Raw genomic sequence first — 22,211 nt, 5'->3', positions numbered from 1 at the left:
GGCGGCTCTCCGAGGCCTGGGGAGGGGAGCGGCTACTAGTTAGGTTAACAACTAGAGCTGGCGGCCCGCCGAGGCCTGGGGAGGGGAGCGGCTACTAGTTAGGTTAACAACTAGAGCTGGCGGCCCTCCGAGGCCTGGTAAGGGCAGCGGCAACTAGTTAGGTAACCTAGTGCTGGCGGCCCGACCAGACTCGGACCCTCCGGGACTCAGCAGAAAGGCCCCCAACAGCGTCTCGCAACCAGACGTCCCACCGCACCCCCTGCTCTCCCCACCCCCCAGCCTTCGCCCTCGCCCCTGCCCCCGGCCCCCATGAAAGGAAACAGTTCTTTAAAAAAGCACTTGTTTGAACTTGCTGAAAAGGCGGCTGGGTGTGAGGGACTCCCCGGGGAATGCTAACAGCTGCGCTCGGACCTGGTGGTGGTGACCTGGTGCGGAGGTAGCAATGGCCTCGGTGCACCACGTGCGTCTACTCCAGCCAGATGCCCCCGGTGGGCGCGGGGGAGGGATCCCTGGGGCAGCGTGGCCGGATGTGGGCGACTGGCAAGTGGGACATGAAGGGAGGGTCTATTAGGCAGCCCCTGCCTTTGTACATGTTATTCAAGTAGTTTCTTCCCTTTTGTGTAAACTTGGGGAACTACTTTTTTTAAACGTGGCGTCTCCTGACGGGTGAAAGGGAGTGGAAGGGCGGTTGTCAGGAGCACAGGTGACACCAGATGGCGTCCAGATAAACTTGACGTTCAGAGGCCCTTTTCTTTATGCTCAGCCGCGATCGCATGGCTGAGCCACCGAGCCACTGCACTGCTGCCGACAGCGTCAGGATAGCTCTGGACTCAAAGCAGGGCAGCGCACAAGGGCGTGGTTTATCATGCGAAGGTGAAGTAACACCGCAGGTGTGGCATCCCGACGTTATGAGAGCTTTTTTCAAAGCAGGGCTGCTTTGTTTACAGCTGACCCAACAGGGCACACACACTGTACCATTGCAGGCAGAGCACCAGGAACGGGGCGCTGCGTGTGGAGGGCAGCCCGGGGACGGTACGGCGACGAAGCGGAAGCTCTAAGGGTCTTTCGTGAAGCAGCTGGGTCAACAGTAAGCCATCTGTCTCAGGAATGATCGCCCAAACCCCTGGTGGGTGGTGGCACCAGCAGGCATAGGGCCTTGAGCAGGGGTTGGCAAGCTTTCTCTGCAAAGGGCCAAGGAATCGTTATCTTTGGCTTCGTGGGCCACAGAGTTTGTTACAGTTACCCAGCTCTGGCACGGGTAGTGTCAACGCCGCCTTAGACAACATATGGAATGGGTTGTGCTGCTGAGCTTTAGTTACAAAAACAGGCTGCGGACAGGATTGGGCCCATGGGCTGCCCTTTGCCAAGAGATAAGCAGGAAATACCTTCCTGTCTAGCAAAGCCCTATCTACCCAGGTGAGAGTTCTGTGGTACCAGGTTTGTTCAGTCTAAAGCAAGCATGTCAAACTCATGGCTGACGGGCCGCATGCTTCGTTTATTTAAATAAGCGAGTTTGACATGCTTGTTCTAAATTCTGGGTAGACTTAGAATGACACAAAGGCCCTTTAAGATTTGGGAGAGCAAGACTAACCTGGGGGCTCCTTACTCCTACTTTTAAGATAAGGGAGAGCAAGACTTCAGCAGGGTCAGCGGTGTACTTACAATTCAGAGAACGCAGGGTGCTCAGAATGAATTGCCAAACATATCAAAATAGAGCTAAGCAGAAGCAATGAGGAAGTTAGGCCACAGCACAGAAACACCTAGTATTGATTGAGCTACAAACCGTAGTTTGATTATGGCCCATAAGGTAGAAGCAAGCCTCCCCGAGCTTTTCATTTCTCATACATGCAGCGATATTAGGAGGTATCATTGCTGTAGAAGGGAGGGCCCAGCACCAAGAACAGTCAGAGAGAAAGAGAGAAAGAGAAAGAAAAAGTTGAACATTTAGATTCCCTGTAACAAAGAGGAAAGAAAAAAAAAATCTGCATTTGTTAACATAGGGCAAAGAGAGTTTATTTGTCCAGTCAGACAGTCTAAGGCAACACTCAAATAAGGCTGCAGAAACCGCAATCAGAACAGTGACGTTTTAGACAGCCATAGAAGGTGACTCGGGACCCAGACAATAGATGCATCCTTTTTTCTTTCTTTCTTTCTTTTTTCAAACAACTGGGACAATGACAGGCTGGCATAGGAGAGCATTTAACAATAAACAACAAAAGAACAAAGTGCCCTCCCTCCCCCCTGAAGACCACGGCTGTTAAATTAAGTACAAAAAACTCATTACAAAAATAGCCTCACAGAGAAGCAGGTTCCAATCAAGTCAGAAAAATATTGGAACTTAACATATTATAACCCATTTGTGACTCTAATCACTAGAATTAGAGATTCAGTCCAAATGACACATGGAGACATTACAGCAGCACAACCCTGGCCTGTTCAACCCTTCTTGGAAAACCGAGCATTTAAATGAACTTTATTTTTAGCCCAAAGAACATTTATTAGTGTTGGATTTTCATCCTCAGTGCAACAGACACAGGTTTGGAGAGGGTACAGAGGTTACTGACGGTGACTCTGAAATGAATATCACATCCAACAGAAGCATAGGGAAGACAGAAAAGGGAGACAGCGTTACACAGTTTCAGGGCATCCATACACCTGTCAGGGTTCCATACCCAGCACAGCTGTAACATCTCGGTGTTGTTAGGCTACCTTCCCTGTGTGTGGTTGGCCATGTCTGAGGGGGCCTCATCTGATATGCCACCTCCACTTTGGGCCCCTCATATTTTGCACCTGGATGTCCCAACACTTGGGAAGGCTACCCTTCAAAGGAGTTAGCCTTGTCCTTGAGCTGTATCTGAATTAAAGATCTCTTCAAGTCCAAAATGCAGCTGGGAATTGTGCAGAGTGACTTTCAGAAAAGAGGGTGATAACAGATAAAATCCCTAATAAAGGGGACTGACGCATATGGGGACCATTCAATCACAGTTTCTATAGAAACTTTTGTAGACCTTTGGTTGGGAAGAAAAGCCCTACATCTAGGGCATAGCTTTTTTTTTTTTTTAAATTTTAAACAAGAATCTCAAATAAATAGGACATAATTATTATAATATACAATATTTTGCCATGAGGACACTAAGCTATTTAAAGATCCTTGCTGTTCAGTCAAATCATGTCTATAGATATGACAAAAGAACTTTATGCATAATCTGGCTTTCCCCATAGGAAAGGTATAGTCACGTGTTTCCCTCATGATGAGCACTGGGAATCTATTCCATCCTTTATCATTTAAAAACATATGGCTAACATAGCAACCGTTTTGTTTGTTTTCTACGAGTGGGCTCAGGTAGTCTCATTTGGGGCAGCAACTGGAGGGGGGACGCAGAAGTGTTGTATACAGAGCATAAAGGAGGTGAGCAAGGCTCCCAAACCATCTCAGAATTTCACGTCTCATAAGACATCAAGTAACCACAAAAGAAAAAAATAAAAAGAATTGTGCCTCAACATATCACTCAGGAAACCTGCTTTCCTGCTTCTTAAAAGGAGTAGAGTCATTTTGTGCTAACAATTGGATCTGAGAAACAGTTTGGCACAGTTCAAACAATCATTCCTTCGCTCTTGGTCGGACTAGACAAAATGTTTTCTCTGATTATCAGAAAAGGGGCCATTAAGATCTTGTTTAGGCCATGCCCCAGTCCATGGAAGGCAAGCAAAAGGATGAAATGTGTAGAGGTTTCAGAACAAGCGAGGCAAATAATCACATGGTGCGGAAGGCTGGTAAGACACTGGTGAAGAGGGGAAACAAAAAGACTTTCCTGCTGCAGTTCTGGAGACAAAGTCATGGAGTCATGCCAGGGAAGGAGGGGAGGTTTTCATAGTTTGACCCACCATATTCCGGTACCGAGCCGTCGCCCCGCTTCAGAGACAGACGCACTCTGCGGCCTCCGTTCTTAATCAGTTCTATAGCCCGAGAATGCTTCATGTTTTTGGTGGTTTCACCATTGATCTCCAAAATTTCGTCACCGATCTGTCCAAAGCAAGAGAGAACAAAGTGAGAAGACCACACAAGGGTTTCACTGGCTATGGAGGTGCTTTATGGTTGAAAGTCTTTTATTGTTTGCCAGAAAATCTTCTATTGCTCAGGATGCAGCAGTGAAGACAACAAAAGACTCCACAAAAATTCCTCCCTGATGGAGATGACATTCTAATGGGGGAAATACAAATAACACGAAAATCAGAAAAGTACATCTACGTTAGATAGTATCTGAGAACCAGTTTGGCACATTTCAAAAAATCATTCCTTCACTCTTGGGTCAGACTAGACCAAATGTTTTCTCTGATTACCAGAAAGGGGGCTATGGGTGCAAAAGAAAAATTAATAAAGCTATCAAGGGGAATGTTAACTATTGAAGGAAGGAGGATGTGGTAAGCTGCTTCCAGGATGGCCCCCAATGAGCCCCACCTTCTTGTATTCACACCCTATGTAATCTCCTGCCCTTTGAATGTGGGTTGAAATTGGTGACTTGCTTCTAACAGTATATGGCAAATGCGATGAGAGGTCAGTTCAGACATAAGGTTACAAAATGAATCTGGCTTCTGTCTCACTTTCTCAGTCGGAGGCATGCTATGAGCTGCCCTGCGCAGTCCATGCTAAGGACACATGGGAGCGCTCAGGCCAGCAGCCCAACAGGCGCTGTATTTTGCCAATGACTCTGTGAGTGAAGCAGACCCTTCCCCAGCTGAGCCTTCCATGCAACAGCAACCCAATCCGGTTGATAACTGACTGCAGCATTTACTGTCTATCAGCTGCTCCTCCAGACACTAGAGCAAAGGAGTAACCAAGACCGACTAGATCCTTGGTGCATGAAGCTTGTAGTTCCAGAAGGCAGAAGAGCAGACTGGCTTTGGGCCTATCACTATTAGCTATGTGACCTTGCTTACGTCCTTTTAACTGTGAAAGGAAATGATAATACCATGCCTACCAAGCTGAGGGTGTCAGATTGGACAAATGGGTTGTGATCTATACAGCATTATACAAAATGTCAGGATAATGGTATTTCATTCAATCAGAAACTCTTTTTAAGTGAGTAAAGATATGGAAAAGCATATCCAATGTGTTTGGAGCTTAAACAAAAAGTATATATACACTATAAACTTGCATAGGCACACATTGTGCATATATATGCATAAAGGAAGCATATATAAGAAACTGATAAACAGTTTGATCCTGGAAACTGTATTTTTACTATGTACCATTTTTCACTGTTTAATTTTTTAAAACAAGCTACATCATCTACTTCTCAATGTGCGGGAAACTCGTTAAAAAATTCAACCTGAGGAAACGTAAAAATCAAGATTGTGTTTTAAGACTATCTGGCTTTGTATCCCAAGTATTAAATTCCCCACCTTTAGTCACTTTTTTCCTTTTTCTGCTCAGGCCCAATTTTATTCACTTTTTTCTTTTACTGACATGACTTCTGATTTTTTTAAAATTCACTGCCAATTATTTCCTATATGTGTGTCTCAATCTATGTGACTTATCTATAATGTGATGATTTTTCTTTAGTCATCTAATCTGCCCGGGAGAGCAACGCATTCATATACAATAGCAGATACTATCTAAACAGAGCAGAGCGGATCCTTGCATTTGTGTATTTAAATTTTGTAGCTCTGACTACTACAGAGTGACCCCGAACAGCCATGCCATGGAGCAGTGGTGCCTTTGCTGAGGCAGGGTCAGCAGGCTCCTGAGGCTAAGGTGAGAGGGTGGTGACCAGCCAGGGACGGAATGGAGCCCACCACTCAGAGCCTGCAGAACCGCAGGCCTTCCTGCTCTCTAAGCATCCTGGTCCAGCCAGGAATTCCTGCGAAGTGATGTGTGTGCCTCATGAGACTAAGTATAACAACGATGGAAATGGGATTCAGAAATATCTCCTTTAATAATTTTTTAAGTAATTTTAATCCATTCAACCTCAAAGAGTAGAAGGGGTTCACCTAACTTCAGCAGCTCCGGCTAACTATGTTTCAGGGAGAGATTTACGCTCGGATAGGAGTCATGCATCTCAAGAATCCTGAAAGCTGTAGAAAATGTAGTTCTCATGAAGAAGGTTCTAGCCATATAATGTCAAAAAGTCACTGCCGATGACGTACTAACATCTACTCCGGATTCCTCTTCCAACTTACCCTCATCTTTCCACACCTTTCGGCAGGACCATCCTCTGCCAAGCGCAGAACATAGAGGTCCATGTTATACTCTCGGCCCCCTCGAAGACTAAAGCCAAAGCCCTTGGCTCCTCTTTCCAGGTCCACAGTGTAAAAATCCTGCTCCTAGTTCAAGACATGAAATGGAATCATTCCGGGAGAACTTACACCCGCCCCTTTCTGTCCATCTCTTCCCAAACATCCTCTATTATGCCGATTTGACCAAAAGGTACCATCACTACCCCCTCTTGCAGATTTTCGATTGTTTATTAATATCCATTAACCTGAGAAGTTTGAAGATGCAGAATTTGAAAACATTCATGAGTGTGCCTGTAGACTGCACACCAACATGTATATATTAAAATTTAACCAGTGAAGCTGCAATTCGCCATCTATGGCAGGAAAATTCATTACATGATACCCTGCACATTGTTGGAAGTTCAACCTCCCTGCCCAATACCCCCAAAATGCCAGTGTCCACTGTTAGGGTATCAAAAGGCTCAGAAGGCCAATCGAAAAGGAACCTGTTTAACTTTGCAACAGACAGTGTTTCCCAAATTTGCTTCACCTGCCATTATTTGTGCCCCCTCCGTTACCCTGTATGGTTCAGGTATTTAGGTCTGTGGGTCCCCCCTGAAATTCACGAATCTGAGAAACACCTTAAGAAAAAGGTATTTTCTTGGCATAAATGCGGTTGTGAACACCATGAGTAGCTATCAGCTGTTTTGCTCTCGCTCTCCTATCGGTCACCAAGTGCACCTTTTTATGTTGTTGGTTCCTCCCCTGTCCTCCCCCTCCCCTGGAAAAGGATATCTGGGAATATTTTTCAAAGGTAGTAAAGTAAAATGTCATTTCCTAGACAACCAAATGTGAGCACGTATTCAGTACATCCCCTCACAAAAGGTTATTTATTTTAATTGAGGTACCTTGTAAAATATCTCATAAAAACAGCTTCAGAAAGCCGGAGGGAAACGTGGAAAGCAAAGCAAACAGAGAAACGGCCTCACCTGTGTTGCCTGGGGTGCTTTGAACTCAAACTGAGATTCCGGCTTTGGTTTGGTGGTGTTCCTGCCGAAGTGAGAGAAATAAATATAAAGACAACCTGTGGGGAAACTGAGAAAGAACCCAGGAGGAGTGTCGTCATGCCAGGAGCTACTTTTTGCCTTTAAACTAACAAAGCCGGGCCTGACCTGGTCTCCTGGGCCCCCGGCTGAGAAGGGGTGTGTGTGGTGGTGATGGTGGCGATCTTCTCCGCGTTGGTCAGCAAAGTGGCATTCGAAGACTCTGCAGGATGAGACAGCATTACGAAATGAGGACCCTGGAGAAGACACCCCCATGCTGGGGGGTGCCAAAGCCCTGTATCTGAGGGACAGGTGGGCTTCTCTGTAACCATTTCAAGCAGCTCTGACTTGAATTTCTAAACAATTAAGAGTTTGAATTATCATTTAAAGATACTCTATGATGTGAGCCATGTATTCCCTGTTACCCTTCTCCCAACAAGACATCCCCACAAATAAGAAGTTTGTCCAAGAAAATACTACCCTAAAATTGCAGCCAAGGCAGGTATCTCTCACTCTGCCCACCATTTAAAAGTGACAGTCCCATCAAAACACTGTATCCCCAGAATTATTTCCCAGAATTGGACAGACTCATTAGATACACCTTTCTTAACATTTCCTGCAATGTATTAGCAATATTTAGTGACTATGTTTAATTTCCTCACGTGAATATTAAAATTAGAAGTGTGCTAACATCTTGTTAAACGCACACACACCATCTACCTTCTTGTCCACTGCTTTTAATGAAGTGCAACTGAAAATGTGGAGTTCTTGACAGATCTTATCTGGTATCACTTACGAGAAATTAATTTAAAAACTTGCATTTGTTAGAGCCGGAGCTTGTAAATACAAGCTGTATAAATCATGAAGCCACCCTAACATAATAGCTATGATTATATTCCTATGTAAATTGATTTTCTTCTTCACTAACCACATACCTAAGCAACTTCATTAGTTTCTAAAGTATGGAGATGCAGATGTTGAAGACATGAGCATGCATATACGCTACACACCAACACACACAGTCAAATTTAATCATTCATATAGTAATGCTTATGTATTCTTTTATGAATTGTTTCTCCATTATGATCAAGGCAGATAGCAAGTGACTATGAGCAAGCTGTACTTTAAATATTTATTTTTAGGTTGACTGTTTGTAACATGGCATAAATTTTCTATTTTAGAAAATGCTAACTATGGTGGTTAGAGTCTAAGATTTGCCTATAAATGCCTGTTTAATTCACAGTGTGATAGGAAGTCTAGAATCAGAGGCACTTCAGTGTTTGTCAGATACATGTATCTCCCCATCATGTCTAACAAAGTTCCTATGAGAAAATATGTCAGGTCTCACCAACTGGGATATCAGGACTGCATTTCTTTTCACTGCAGTCACGGGTGAGAAGACATCCCTCAAATCCCAACCACTTGTGGCCTATCTGCCATTATGTGTTCCTGCTGTTACACATAGTTGTTAAAAGCAAGGGCTTGAGATTTAAACCCAGGTTCAAATCTACCTTTCCCCACTCATTAGCCGTGTGACTGATTTTCCTCATCTGCCAGAAGAGGATGATGCTAGTAATTCCCTTCTCTTGGATCAAAGCAGATGAAATGGAGAAACTAAGATGGCGGCATAGATAAACACCAGGAAATTGTCGCCTCACACAACAATTGAAGAATGCCGCAAGGGTCAGAGCAAACATCGTCCAGAACAACAGGAAGGCTGGCTGAGTGTAATTTCTACAACTAGAAGAAAATAGGGGCACGCTGAGAGCCAGCGGAGCTGCGGAGGTGAAGTGCAGAGGTACCGCGGCGGCTCGTGCGCGCGGAAAGGGGGTGGCGCCTGAGGACACGGCTGTCTTTTTGAATCACAAGCTCCCGACTGCTCTGAACTCTGGTTCCAGCGGGTCTCTGGGGACCCAGGGCTCATACGGGGAGAGGCTGGTCTGTCAGGCGGCAGCGGGCGAACTTGAGGGTGGCTTTCCCTCAGAGGCGCTTGCAGCCGTTACCGGGACACTGAGACACGCGGCTCCGGGCGCGGAGAATCACCATAGCTGCTTTCACCGCCCTTTGACTCCCTGAGACCCCGCCCCACCCAGGCTGCGGCAGAGGCTTTTGCATGTGAATGTACCTAACTACAGCCCAGCCAGGCAGACCCGGAACTTCCAAGAGAAGGCCCAAGGCCCCGCAGCGGCTTGCATGCTTCACAGCTGAGCCTCTTCGTGGCTCCTGCTGTGTGGCCTCAGGCAGGGGCTGAATTAGCACCTCCTTAGATCCAGGAGCCACTGTACCCAGTGGTCAGAGGGGGACCATTCTCCCACTTCAGACACAGCTGATTCCCACAGCCAATTGGCCTGGAGGTCAATTCCTCCCAGTGATCCTACAACAATCAAGGCACCAAGAGTGTCTACCCCAGGTAACTGGGGAGGCTGAGCCACTGGGCCCTACAGGACACCTGGCGCGCAGGGCCACTCTATCAACACAGGGAAGCAGCCAAAATGCGGAGACAAAGAAAAAGGTCACAAATGGCAGAAACGGAGGAAAGCAAACGACTGGATATAGAGTTCAAGGCCACGTTTATAAGGTTTTTCAAGAATTTTATGGAAACCGCCGATAAATTTAATGAATCCCTCAAGGAGTATAGTGAGACCATGGAGGACATGAAAAAGGACCAACTAGAAATTAAGCATACACTGACTGAAATAAAGAATAATTTACAGAGATCCAACAGCAGACAAGAGGATCCCAAGAATCAAGTCAAAGATTTGAAATACAAAGAAACAAAAAATACCCAACCGAAAAAGAAAAAAGAAAAGAGATTCAAAAAATATGAAGATAGTGTAAGGAACCTCTGGGACAACTTCAAGCGTACCAACATCAGAATTATAGGGGTACCAGAAGGAGAGAGAGGGCAAGATATTGAAAACCTTTTTGAAGAAATAATGACAGAAAACTTCCCCTACCTGGTGAAAGAAATGGACTTACAAGTCCAGGAAGCGCAGAGAACCCCAAACAAAAGGAATCCAAAGAGGACCACACCAAGACACATCATAATTAAAATGCCAAGAGCAAAAGATAAAGAGAGAATCTTAAAAGCAGCAAGAGAAAGACAGTCAGTTACCTACAAGGGAGTACCCATTCGACTGTCAGCTGATTTCTCAACAGAAACCATGCAGGCCAGAAGAGAGTGGCAAGAAATATTCAAAGAGATGAATAGCAAGAACCTGCAACCAAGATTACTTTATCCAGCAAAGCTATCATTCAGAATGGAAGGTCAGATAAAGAGCTTCACGGATAAGAAAAAGCTAAAGGAGTTCATCACCACCAAACCAGCATTATATGAAATGCTGAAAGGTATTCTTTAAGAAGAGGAAGAAGAAAAAGGAACTCTTACCATTTGCCACAGCATGGATGGAACTGGAGAGCGGATAAATAAATACCACAGGATCTCACTCATTTGTGGAATATAATGAACAACATAAACTGATGAATAAGGACTGATCCAGAGACGGAGAGGCATTGATTGGACTGTCGGGCCTTGGAGGGAAGGTAGGGGAGGGTGGGGGCAAGGGGGAAAGATCAACCAAAGGACTTATATGCAAGCATATAGGCCTAACCAATGGACACGGACAACGGGGGGTGAGGGGATGAGCGGGGGGGGGGGGGGGGGGGGTAGAGGGTACACATATGTAATATCTTAATAAAAAATATTTAAAAAAAAGCAGATGAAATGTTTAGTACAGTACCTGCCCTATAGTAAGCACTCAGTACACATTTACTGAAGTTATGGCCCTTGCCGTCCTTCTCCTTTTTGTTTATCGCTGTGGAACTTGTATAAATTATTTAAATTCTAGCAAAATGAGAAAGTTGAAATAAGCTGTGACTAGTTTGTATTCCAGCCATAGAACCCACAATTCTTAGAGCCCACAATTATTACTTCTTACAAGATTAATAAGAAATGTAATTTGCCTTGGCCGGTGGCTCAGCTGGTTGGAGTACCATCCCATGTACCAAAAGGTTGTGGGTTCAATTCCCAGTCAGGGCACATACCTAATTGGCAGGTTCAATCCCCGGTCTGGGTGCATACAGGAGACAAGTGATTGATGTTTCTCTTTCTCTCTCCCCCCTCTCTAAAAAAAATTAAAAAAGCATATACTTGGGTGAGGAGAAAAGGAAAATGTAACTAGATCAAATGAACTGAAATGTGTATCTTATTCACAGGTTAGGACAATGTTTCTCACAATCTATTTCGCCAAATGTTTCTACAGATTCTGAGGGAAAAGGAACACGTGGTCAGTTAAGGGTGAGAAATAACAGGTGACAAAGAGAAATGTTTTTGCATGTCTGCATTTTCTTTTCCCGTGGACTCCCCCCCCCCCCCCCCCCGAGCCTTTTTAAAGAAATCCTCACCCGAGAACATGTTTAGAGAGAGGAAAGGAGAGAGCGAGCCTTTAATTATGTCAGCTGCCTTGCAGCCCTCTGAGTTGGGGCTTCTCAAGTTATTGGGGGGCAGCTTAGCATAATGGTAACCAGGTCAGATTCTAGAGTCAGACTATCTGGCTTTGTATCCCAACTCTGCAATTTACTGGCCGGGGCATAAGCAAAGTTAAACTTTATGCCTCAGCTTCCTCCACTGCACACGTGGGGTAACAGTTGTGTCTTAGGGAACTGGTGCAAAGATTATCTGAAAGAAAAGTGTGACAGTGCCTGGAACATGAAAACTGCCCCCAAAATGATGAGCATATTTTTTATGGTAGCATGTGTTCATTACTATTAAAAGCATATCTTTATGACTGGGTTACGTGGTACAGCCAAAGTGATAAGGGTAAGATCTTTCATCAGGCCCGCTACTGTGTGAGCAGAGCACTAGGGCCGCAGCCTCTCATTACGACTCACCAGGAGTTTCCAAGCACGTGTACTGGTCCTTTTAAAAAACCTGATATTACTCATTGTAATTAACTTTATGGAGACTCTCTGGGAAATCAGAAGATTGTTCGGGCCCTGGGGAAATCATAATCAGGAAACCAATATGGAGGTTTCCTTGTAATTAAAGTGAATATACCAACGAATTGTGAGGCCTCTCCGGTGCATGTGTGGCCTCAGTGACCAGTCTCCCAGGCAGATCACATCCCATTTCACACCATTTTTATATTTCTGTGCTTTTGTGTTTGCTGAGATACAACAGATGATTACCCAATATGCATACCAACAACTATTTTTATTAATTTTCTTCCTAACCTTCACCTGCTATTTTCACCTACTTATATGCAAATCTGGGGTTGAAGCTAAACTTTAAGCAATTTAAAAATTAACATTTAATATGCAAATAGCTATTTGAACTTCCTAAATTGTCTTGTTTTTATTAACCTATAAACCACCACTATTTCCTAATCATTTACAATGAGTCAAGAACTGTGCTAACTGCATTAAATTCATTTAATTCTTACAGCTCAATGAAACAGGTGCCATTAGTACCCCCATTTACAGATGGAGACATGGGGCTTAGAAAAGACAGGTAATACGTCCAAGGTCATCAGGGAGCATTGGAGGCCCTGGCAGCTTCAAGTCTTCAGTTCGGATTAACCAGGACGTGAAGTGCTGAGATTCTCTCTAGCTTTTTAAAATATGGCGGTGAAGCCCACTGTCATATATTTATAGCTCTAGCCCAAAGCAAAATTTGCCCGGTAATAGCAAAACCATTAAACCCAGGGCTCTGATATAAGAGCAGGTTCCAGCAGCAATACTACGAAGGGGTGGCAATGTATTTGGCTTTTAAAACTCGAAGGCAGACAGCCAGACTGGCTGTTTTTATGATACATTCCAGAAAGTACCCCACAGCCTTCATTAAACAGTGTTTACACCCACTGCAGCTCCCTCAGAGCAATGGAAATGGCTGTCGCCATTCTTCCCATGGCAGCCGTGCACCAAGAACGCACATGGGAGCCCTGCGGTGCTGTCAGGCCGCTGTGCTCAGCCAGGCCCTGACTCCCGACAGGCTGTCTCTCTGGGGCTTCAGCAGAGCTCCGCCACCAGATTCCAATTCTAACCTGCTCCCCTGCACTTCCTCAGCCGCCCTGCCGGAATCCACACTACAAAGCCACACAAACCAACAAAGGATGCACTCCCTCCTTTCTTAAGCACTGTAATGCACAAATAGCAGAAGAAGGCCTTTGAAAACGTGAGTCCCAGCAATAATTGAAAAGCTTTGGGAGATTTTAAAAATGTGTATGATTGGAAGCTGTTCCTTTTGCCTGAGTCTATGTTAGCATCATATCCATAGAGCCTTCTATTAAGATAAACTGTGACTTTTCCAAGGAGATAGCAATACCTGTGTCCAAGCCCTGCCTCCTATGAAACAAATACTCTGAGACAAGGTGATCATTACTGTGGAGAAGGCTGGCAGAAAGAGAGACAGAGAGACAGAGACAGAGAGACAGAGAGACAGAGAGAGAGAGAGAGAGAGAGAGAGAGAGAGAGAGAAAGAGAGAGAGAGAGAAGGAGGAGGAGGAGGAGGAGGAGGAGGAGGAAGAATTGGGAGAAGCAGCAGAGTGAGGAAATTTATGATCATATATTTTTAAGCTCATAAATATTCTGATTATCTTGAACTGGATTCAGTTTGATGGGTCCATGTTAGCCTGGCGCAGTCAGGGTATCCAGACTTCACAGGGTAACCCTATACGACACAAGTGGTAGGAAGCAGGTGTGGTTAACTTGTCAGATTGCAAGTTCAGATTCAGTATGTTCAGCTATTCTCTGGGCCTTTCTGTGATGTCACTATGTATTTCCTGTCTCTTACCCTTATCTCATAGGAGAAAATGTTCTGCCCTACCCTGGCCCCAGAGGAAGTAAAAGCAGAGATGGTGAGAACTCCCCTGATCTAGGTCTGCCCAACATCATCCGTGAAGGCAGGCCTTCTAACAACAGTGTCACAGAACTTTAATTGGAGTGGGCTGGCAGAGAGAGAGAGAGAGAGAGAGAGAGAGAGAGAGAGAGAGAGAGAGAGAGAGAGAGAGAGAGAGAGAGAGAGAAGAGAAGAGAAGGAAGAGCAGGAAGAGCAGGAAGGGGGTGAAGGAGAATTGAGAGAAGAAGAAACAGAGTGAGGAAAACTAGTGAAGTTGGAGAAAAAAATAAAGGTGAATGATGACAAGAAAAAAGGATTAGGCAATGTAAGGATGATAAAGGAGTGGATTCAGAATGGGTTCCAAGCACTGTCCGACCAAGAATGCATCCTCCTCAAGTGCCTCCTAGGGTTTCTGAGAACAGTTCTCTGGACAAGAGGGATTTCTCAGAGCTTAAGAAACCACGTTGATTAAGAACTTCCGTCTCCTCACGAGGATCGTGAAGTAACCGTCTTTGGGCTCCCTGAAGAATTAAGCATTAGCGTGAAGGATCTGAAGGAGGCCAGCGGCCCCTGACACGGAGAGGCACCACCTTCCCTCCCCACCTACCACGGCCAACACACTTTCACAGAGAGGGAACCACCATGAATTTCACTCTCTGCCTTCTAGGTGTTTGCAAAACCCTCCTGGATGCTTCAGCATCTCCCCAGAAACCTAACTCCCCTGCCTCAACTGTAATCTCCAGGAAAGTGATTTTTTTTTGCCCCAGTTAAAAGATGAGTGTCACAAATCCACCCTCTGCTGGATTCCACTGCCTTCTCCTGGCCTCCAAAACTTAGAGTAACTGATGGAGAGTTTTATCACCATGGCAACGAATTCCTATAGTGTCTTCAATGAAATCACAGCCTCCACAGGGCATCAGCCCTTCACTATATTGTATCAACCTCAATGCTTGCTTTCTTCTCACCAAGACAGTCTGTCTGAATGTTATGCTTCTGAAGGATTCAAGTTTAGAAAAAAAAAATTTTTTTTTTATTGACAACTGTTATTGATAATTCACCTTACATTATATTTTTTTGGTTCAGGTTTTCCAAAAATATTTTTCATTGCACTTTAAAAAAATTAGGTCAACACCTAGTATGTGCACAGTATAAGGTATTTCTGCATATTTCTGTCTTTCCTGATTTTAAACTCTTTCGCTAAGCCCTTCCTTCAAGGAGTGCTTTCCTTCCTTCCTTTTTTGACATCTTCATTTCTACATTACGACTGACTAACATAGATCCAGCAAGTCAATTCCTATGCCCAGTTCTTTTGGATAGTTTTTGAAATTTGTCCTTGTGTCTGAATTTATATACTCCATTGGGCTCTCTCAACCATTTCTTCCTTCACTTCTCTGGCTTCCTTCATCCTTCCATTAGGAACCTCTGTCTTACCACCTGTGGCCACTCTCCTGCACTGTAACAGCTTCCCAGCCTGGTGACTGGGGGCTGACTCCAGACCAGCTGCTCCTCCCCTGACTGTGCCTGGGAGGCAGGCTGAAGCACCACCATTCAAGGAGCTAATTTCCCTCCACATGTCAGGTGAGGTATTTTTGGGGCAGAGAAAGTTCTTTGTCTTGGAACCAACAATTTTTAGTGTTACTGTTCAATTTTGGACTCACTTTTTCTGAAAGGCACAGTCTATACTACTTGAATTTTAAACTATAAAGCTCACGTTCTAACAATTCATATATACAAATATTCATTTGGTGAATTACCTTCAGATAAAAATCTACTTTAATTATTTTCTCTTACACATCAGTGGCATAGAATTTTTATGACACTAGCTCCATAAAACCACATTTTGTCTTGAGAAGTACTCGCTGACTTTTAGAATATACATGGCATCCCCCAAAATGTATATACACTTTGAATAATTATTAATTCCAATGGGTTAAATCTGAAAAGAAAGAAACATCAATTGAGCGATCAGCTGTTAAGTTTGCATACATTTTTGGGGATACCCTGTATATTTTATTTTATCACATGCATAGCAAAAGAGGGAAAAAAAAGGATTGGAACATTTTGGGACAGGTATCAGTTTTCTCCCAAGAGCCAAATCTGCTTAGAATGAATTCAATATATAGGACTTAATTCTCAGATGAATCTATATTTAGTGAGGTATCAGCTTCATTTTTATTAAATATGAATAACAATGAGTATTATTTTAGCTGGATAGCTTTTCATTGTGGGGGGCGGTGTGCACTGTAAGATGTTCAGAAGCATCCCTGGGTTTACCCATTATATGCCTAAATTAGCACTCATTCCAGACAGTGCCACATGTCCCGGAGTGGGGGTGGGTTGGGGGGTGCAAGGGGTGGGGATCACCACTGCCATAAAAGAACCAAAGATTTGAATATAACCAACCAACCAAACAAGGATGGGCCTAGCTTAATATACATATAACCAACAATTAAACAAAAATTACAGAGATTTAATTATATCTTCATTCACATGTAAAAATTAGCAATAAATCAAGGATGCACAAACCCTAAGACTCTTCCAGTGAAATAAAACATTTGACACATTCGCTTATTCTGAAAAGACACCCCTGGCTCTGCACTGGCATTATGTAGACTCTGATGTCACCACATTACACATATATTTAGTGATTGTTTAAAAAAAATCCTCAGTGATGTCCAGATAGAACATCAGGAGACCATTACTACCTGTATTCAAATGATTCTATTGTTTTAAAGACACGGGCACCAAAACCAAAATAAATTGGGAAAACTTGAAGGTTTTCTGAAATGTTTTTATATCTGCAGCAAGGTAGGTATTAAGGGCTAGAGCAGTGGTTCTCAACCTTCTGGCCCTTTAAATACAGTTCCTCATGTTGTGACCCAACCATAAAATTATTTTCGTTGCTACTTCATAACTATAATGTTGGTACTGTCATGAATCAAAATGTAAATATCTGATATGCAGGATGGTCTTAGGCGACCCCCGTGAAAGGGTCGTTCAACCCCCAAAGGGGTCGCGACCCACAGGTTGAGAACCGCTGGGCTAGAGGATTAAGTAAAGAAGGGGAGGTAAAGGTTTCGTAACAATGGCTCACATCTGTTTGATGGCTCTCTGTTCAGTTAGGGATGGATAAGGCTGCCTCTAAATCAACACTATTCAATTACATGAACACCAATGACACAGAGCTGAGAGACAGAGATAGAGAAAGAAAGAGATAGAGACAATAGTATACTTTACCATCCCCAGGAATGATGCGGAGGGTAACTGTGTTTCCCGCTTCCTTGATTAGGTTGACAATGTCTGAATGGGACTTGTTGGTGATGGAACATCCATTTACTGCCAAGATCCGGTCTCCTACTTTCAGCTTGCCACATCGGTCAGCAGGGCTCCCCTCAATAATCCGACCTATTTTGTGAGGCATAGCCACACATGCATTGCCTGCTTTGATAGTGAGTTTTAATTTTTTTAAAGTTACGTGGGAATATAGTACAGGGAGGAGAAAAAGGGTTGAAAAGGGAAAGAGAAGGTTAAGTGTTAATTCATTAAAGCATTAAGCAAATGTTATTAAAGGAGAGCTCTGCGCCGATGGTCAAAACATTGGCAACGTTCAGGGCATCCGTGGGAGAAGCCACTGCCCTGACCGGCAGTTGTTTCCTGATTCAAAATGAGGTGGAAATCCCCGCTCCCCTCCTTACATCAATTATAAAACTTGGGGTATTTCACAACTTCAGAGATTCTCAAGAGCCCCCCAAATAACTTGCCATGGACTGACTGTGGGACTTCACATGTGACCCCAGGGCTGGGAAGGGTGCTTCTACACATTGTGTGTGCACGCCACGCCACTTTGCCAGCTGTTCTTTAAGCTTCTGCCAATGTTTTGTTCTTTCTCTCTTTAGAAGAATAATCACTGGGAGTCTGGTGAGGCATGAGATCTGCTAGCACCAAAGATTCAATCTGAGAATGCCTACTGGACAAACACTTCAACTTCCTGCCTTCTCTCCAGAATGGCGAAAGCTTTAGAAAAGCAAAGGATGAGCCAAGACAGCCCCCAACCTTGACATCTATTTTTGCTTTCATGACCTTTGCTCAACCATCCTATCTCGTGTTTTCAGGGTAGGGCCCAATGGCTCATGAGCTCTGAAATCCTCCTCCATCCTCACAAAACCCCCCACAAGGGACTATGAAGACCTAGTACAGTGATGGAGAACCTTTTGAGCTCGGCGTGTCAGCATTTTGAAAAACCCTAACTTAACTCTGGTGCCGTGTCACATATAGAAATTTTTTGATATTTGCAACCATAGTAAAACAATTATATTTTTGATATTTATTTTATATATTTAAATGCCATTTAACAAAGAAAAATCAACCAAAAAAATGAGTTCGTGTGTCACCTCTGACACGTGTGTCATAGGTTCGCCATCACTAACCTAGTACCTACTCAGGCTGAGGACAGTGACCCACACAAAGCTAGGTTCAAACCATTCCTCACCCTGTTTCTTCAATCATTTCCTCTCTCCTCGTCAGCTACTACTCATTTGCAACATGAAAAACCAGAAAGTGCATTTGAAGAGGAAGGTTTTTTGTGCACTTTGAGGGATTCCATGTCTCAACCAAGAGTATTGCTAACTTGTAGAGAGAGGTGGGAATTGGCTTCGAAGCCTGACGCAGAGTTTTCAGCTAATCCTATATTTAGTTTCAATGTTTCTTGGGAATTTGTCTTTCTGGGGACTCTGAAGACAGGTAAGCAGTTGAGCCACCTTTTGGAAAGGGTGACAAAACGAGCATGGGAGACACCGAAACTGAGTAGGCTCTCCCAGCATCACTGGAACCTTGAGGATAAAATGTGTGGGAAAAGGAGCTGTAAGTCCTTTGAATTTCAGAATATTTGCCTGAGTTTGTTTTATTGGATGTAACATTATGGCGAAAGAATTTTTTAAAAGGAAGTTAAACAGTTTTTTTGGATACCACAGGCAGATGTGGTGGAAAGCTTCCACACTTAATTCAAGGTCTTGGTTAAGTTTTGCCCATCTCCAAGGACAACTCGCATGGGAAAGGTATCAAACAGCAGGTGTGAGGAAAGCTCTGCATAGCTCGGAACAGAAGTGTCATGCAAAGTATTAGGGACAGTTTAATACATTCATTGCAAGAACCAGAGGAAAACAATCAAAGACCAATTGTGAGTGAAGACAGTCTATATTCATTAACACATAGCCTCCCACTGGACATATCTGCTACTTCTTTCTAGAAAGTGAAACAGAATTCTGAAATCCTGAGAATACCAGAGGGTGCATGGGGACAGTCGAGATACGGATCTGAAGAAAATAACTTGGGAGTTCTCACTCCCCTGCCTTTCTTCTTATTTTTAAATTAGGCAGAAAAGTCTCCAAAACTAATTTTAAAAACAAAAAACACCTTGCCTTGATGTCATGTCACCCATCCATGACACGGATTATTAAAGTAGCTCACAAAAGCACTGTTAGTAATGGGTGCTTGTTACTGCAGCCACACATGCACAGACCTGCTGACTGTCTCCTTGTGGCCAAACCTTAGGGAGACCGGCTTTCGCAGGACGGAAAGGGCAGAGACTACATGGAGGCAAGGGGGTTCCTCAGACACAGGAAGCTAAAGGGATGGACCACCTCGCTGATCTTAGCCAGCAAGGTCCTCAGACTCCTTGTGGGTGAGGCGTTTGGGGATAGAGCTGAGGTACATTTCAAAGCCTGCACAGCCCTCCTGCCTCCCATCACATTCTATATTCATCGGCAAATGTGTGTGGAGAATAACAAATTACTTTATCCAATGAAGAAGGGGGATCATTCTTGGAGCACATACTTATAATCCATTCAATCGGAAACAGACTCATAGATTACTAGTTCCTGGAATCCGCTGGCTTCCTATTTGTCTGCTGAGAGGTAACCTGAGGGTGAAAATACTCTGCTGAAACCCCCACACCTGGGCTAGATGGGAAACTCACTCCTGTTAGAATTCAAGGGCAAGGAAGACACATGACTCTCAGGTTTTAATTAGATTGTTAATCAGGCAAAAGCAAAATTTACTTAAAATTGAAACATTTCAGATGAGGACAGAGTAGAGAAAGGACACAGATCAGGTGGAAAGGGCATTTCATGTAATATTTTTACTTCTTACACCTCTACTTCCTGAGCATTTTTACAGCCATATATATGCTTCTTAAAAACCTCCTAGACCTTCAGATGCTACTATTTCCCCGGCGAGAATTTCTCGACATCAAGGGGTTGCTCTGCGCACTGCGTGCAGATGTCAGCATGCTTAGGGGTGCGTGTGTGAGCACGCATTCAGAATGGAAGCTGAACGGTTAACAACCCCCAACCTTCCGGAGGGAACCGCTAACAAACTGCATCCCAATTAAGACTTTAATCACCTGCAGCGAAGGGCAAGGAGGCGTTTCTGTTAATGAGATATTGACCGGCCTGCCTGGCGCCTCGGAAACCCTGGAAAGGGCACTGCCACTCACCGAAGGTCGTGCCCGCCTCGGGCCGGCTCACGGACGACACGATGACGAAGCCGAAGCCCTCGCTGTCCCCGCGCCGGATCTCCACGTCGTAGGGCTGCAGGGCGCTGCCCACGCCGCTGCCGCCGCCCCCGCCGCTGCCGATGCCGCTGGTGCTGCCGCTGCCGGAGCTCACGGTGTTGAGCGAGTTCTGGCTGCCCTGCGGGGTGCGCTTCTCCTCGGTCAGCGAGGCGGGCTGCGTGCTGCTGTGGTGCGAGGAGGCCGGCGAGGGCACCTCCGGCTCGGCTTTGGGGGCTGTGCAGGAGGTGCGCTCTCAGGCCCGGATCTGGCCCCCAGCGCCCGCCACCCTTCACCCCCCGCACCCAGCTCCACGCGTGCGCGAAGCCGCGAAATGAGCCTGGCCGCACAGAACACAGGCTCAAGGGTTTCAAGCAGCTTCTGGAGAAAAGTATTGACTTTCCGGTCTCCACTGGCACAGATCGCGTCTCATTTCCAGCACCGGCCACTTCAGCACCCACACCCACACCCGCACCCGGGTTCACACTCGGAGAGATCCCCGCACAAACCACAGGTCACGCAGAGCCAGTGCAGGTTGGCCCACACCACAATGCCCGTCCTCAGCTGAGGTCTGACCTTGGCCGCACATTCAGAGTGCCATTACCCTCAAGTCTCAGTTCTACTCAGCTCTCCAGGACCTGCTGTGAACTTCCCATCAGGCAGGAACACCATACACCTGGGGGATTCCCCAGGGCGCCGGGCTCACTGATGTACTCAGCACATCACAACCCAATACCCTCAGAATTCCCGGTCTATGCAGCTCCCGTTTGATGGCTAGGCCAGGTGACAGGGTAAAACACTCCTAAAGAGCCACAATAGTTGGTGAAACCAACTTATGTTTCGTGCCAAAAACAAAATGTGTGTTCAGCTTTTGGGTAAGACTGTATGTATTCCGGAAAGCTCCTCCTCTCATAGATTTCCATCTTATTGTAGTAAAATACAGAGACCATAAAATTTTTAACTATTTTAAGTGTACAGTTTAGTGCCATTAGGCACAGTCACACTGTTGTCAACCATCACCACCTTCATCTCCAGAACTCAATCACCTTCCCAAACGGAAACTCTACCATTAAAGGCCATTGAACCATTTCCTGCTCCACAGCCCCTGGCAACCACCAGTCTACTTCTGGACTATAAACCTGTCTGCCTAGTGCCTCATGAAAGTAGACTCATGACATTTGTCCTTTTGTGACTGGTTAAATTGTCTTTTAATAGATTTAATATATCTTTGACCCAGAGCTAAAACCCCCAAATACTTAAGGATTTAAAAATAATTCTGGAATAAAAATCACATTGCTCTACTACTTTTATTTGGTGACGTAAAAAAGTGCTCGCCACATCTCAAAAGCCACCTTGACTGCTGTTGGCTGCAGGGAACACTATGTGAAGAAAGACGGACTGGCCTGCCCTGGCGGCTTCGGAACCTAACTGATTACCAGTGGTTTCCAGAGCTGCAGTAGGCAGGACTCTCCCACACTGGAATCTGACGCCTTCTGTAATTAATTATATAGGATTTAAATGAGTTACACCACTTTTTTAAAAACAAGGTGCCAGTTGATTTTATCTCAGT

At 44.8% G+C, this 22,211-nt stretch overlaps 1 protein-coding gene across 16 annotated transcripts in view; it reads right to left on the bottom strand.

Annotated features, from left to right (window-relative positions):
* Nucleotides 1–22,211, bottom strand: part of MAGI1 (membrane associated guanylate kinase, WW and PDZ domain containing 1) — a 559,916-nt gene that overhangs the window by 3,955 nt on the left and 533,750 nt on the right. For 4 of the 16 annotated variants that reach the window (XM_059663036.1, XM_059663044.1, XM_059663037.1 and 1 more), the window contains 6 exons: nt 20,588–20,878; nt 17,332–17,535; nt 7,389–7,482; nt 7,206–7,266; nt 6,181–6,324; nt 3,886–4,024 (listed from right to left, as the gene is read on the bottom strand). In XM_059663036.1, coding sequence (XP_059519019.1) covers nt 3,886–4,024; nt 6,181–6,324; nt 7,206–7,266; nt 7,389–7,482; nt 17,332–17,535; nt 20,588–20,878 — 933 coding nt within the window. Of the gene's footprint in view, nt 1–1,783; nt 1,873–1,905; nt 4,025–6,180; nt 6,325–7,205; nt 7,267–7,388; nt 7,483–17,331; nt 17,536–20,587; nt 20,879–22,211 lie in introns of those variants that run through there. The other 12 variants (XM_059663038.1, XM_059663043.1, XM_059663045.1 and 9 more) reach the window with 6 other exon arrangements.

Source organism: Myotis daubentonii, chromosome 14, assembly GCF_963259705.1.
Source record: "Myotis daubentonii chromosome 14, mMyoDau2.1, whole genome shotgun sequence".
NCBI classification, from domain to species: domain Eukaryota; kingdom Metazoa; phylum Chordata; class Mammalia; order Chiroptera; family Vespertilionidae; genus Myotis; species Myotis daubentonii.
The sequence above is the reverse complement of the archived record's forward strand: the minus strand, read 5'-3'. Positions and strand labels throughout refer to the sequence as shown.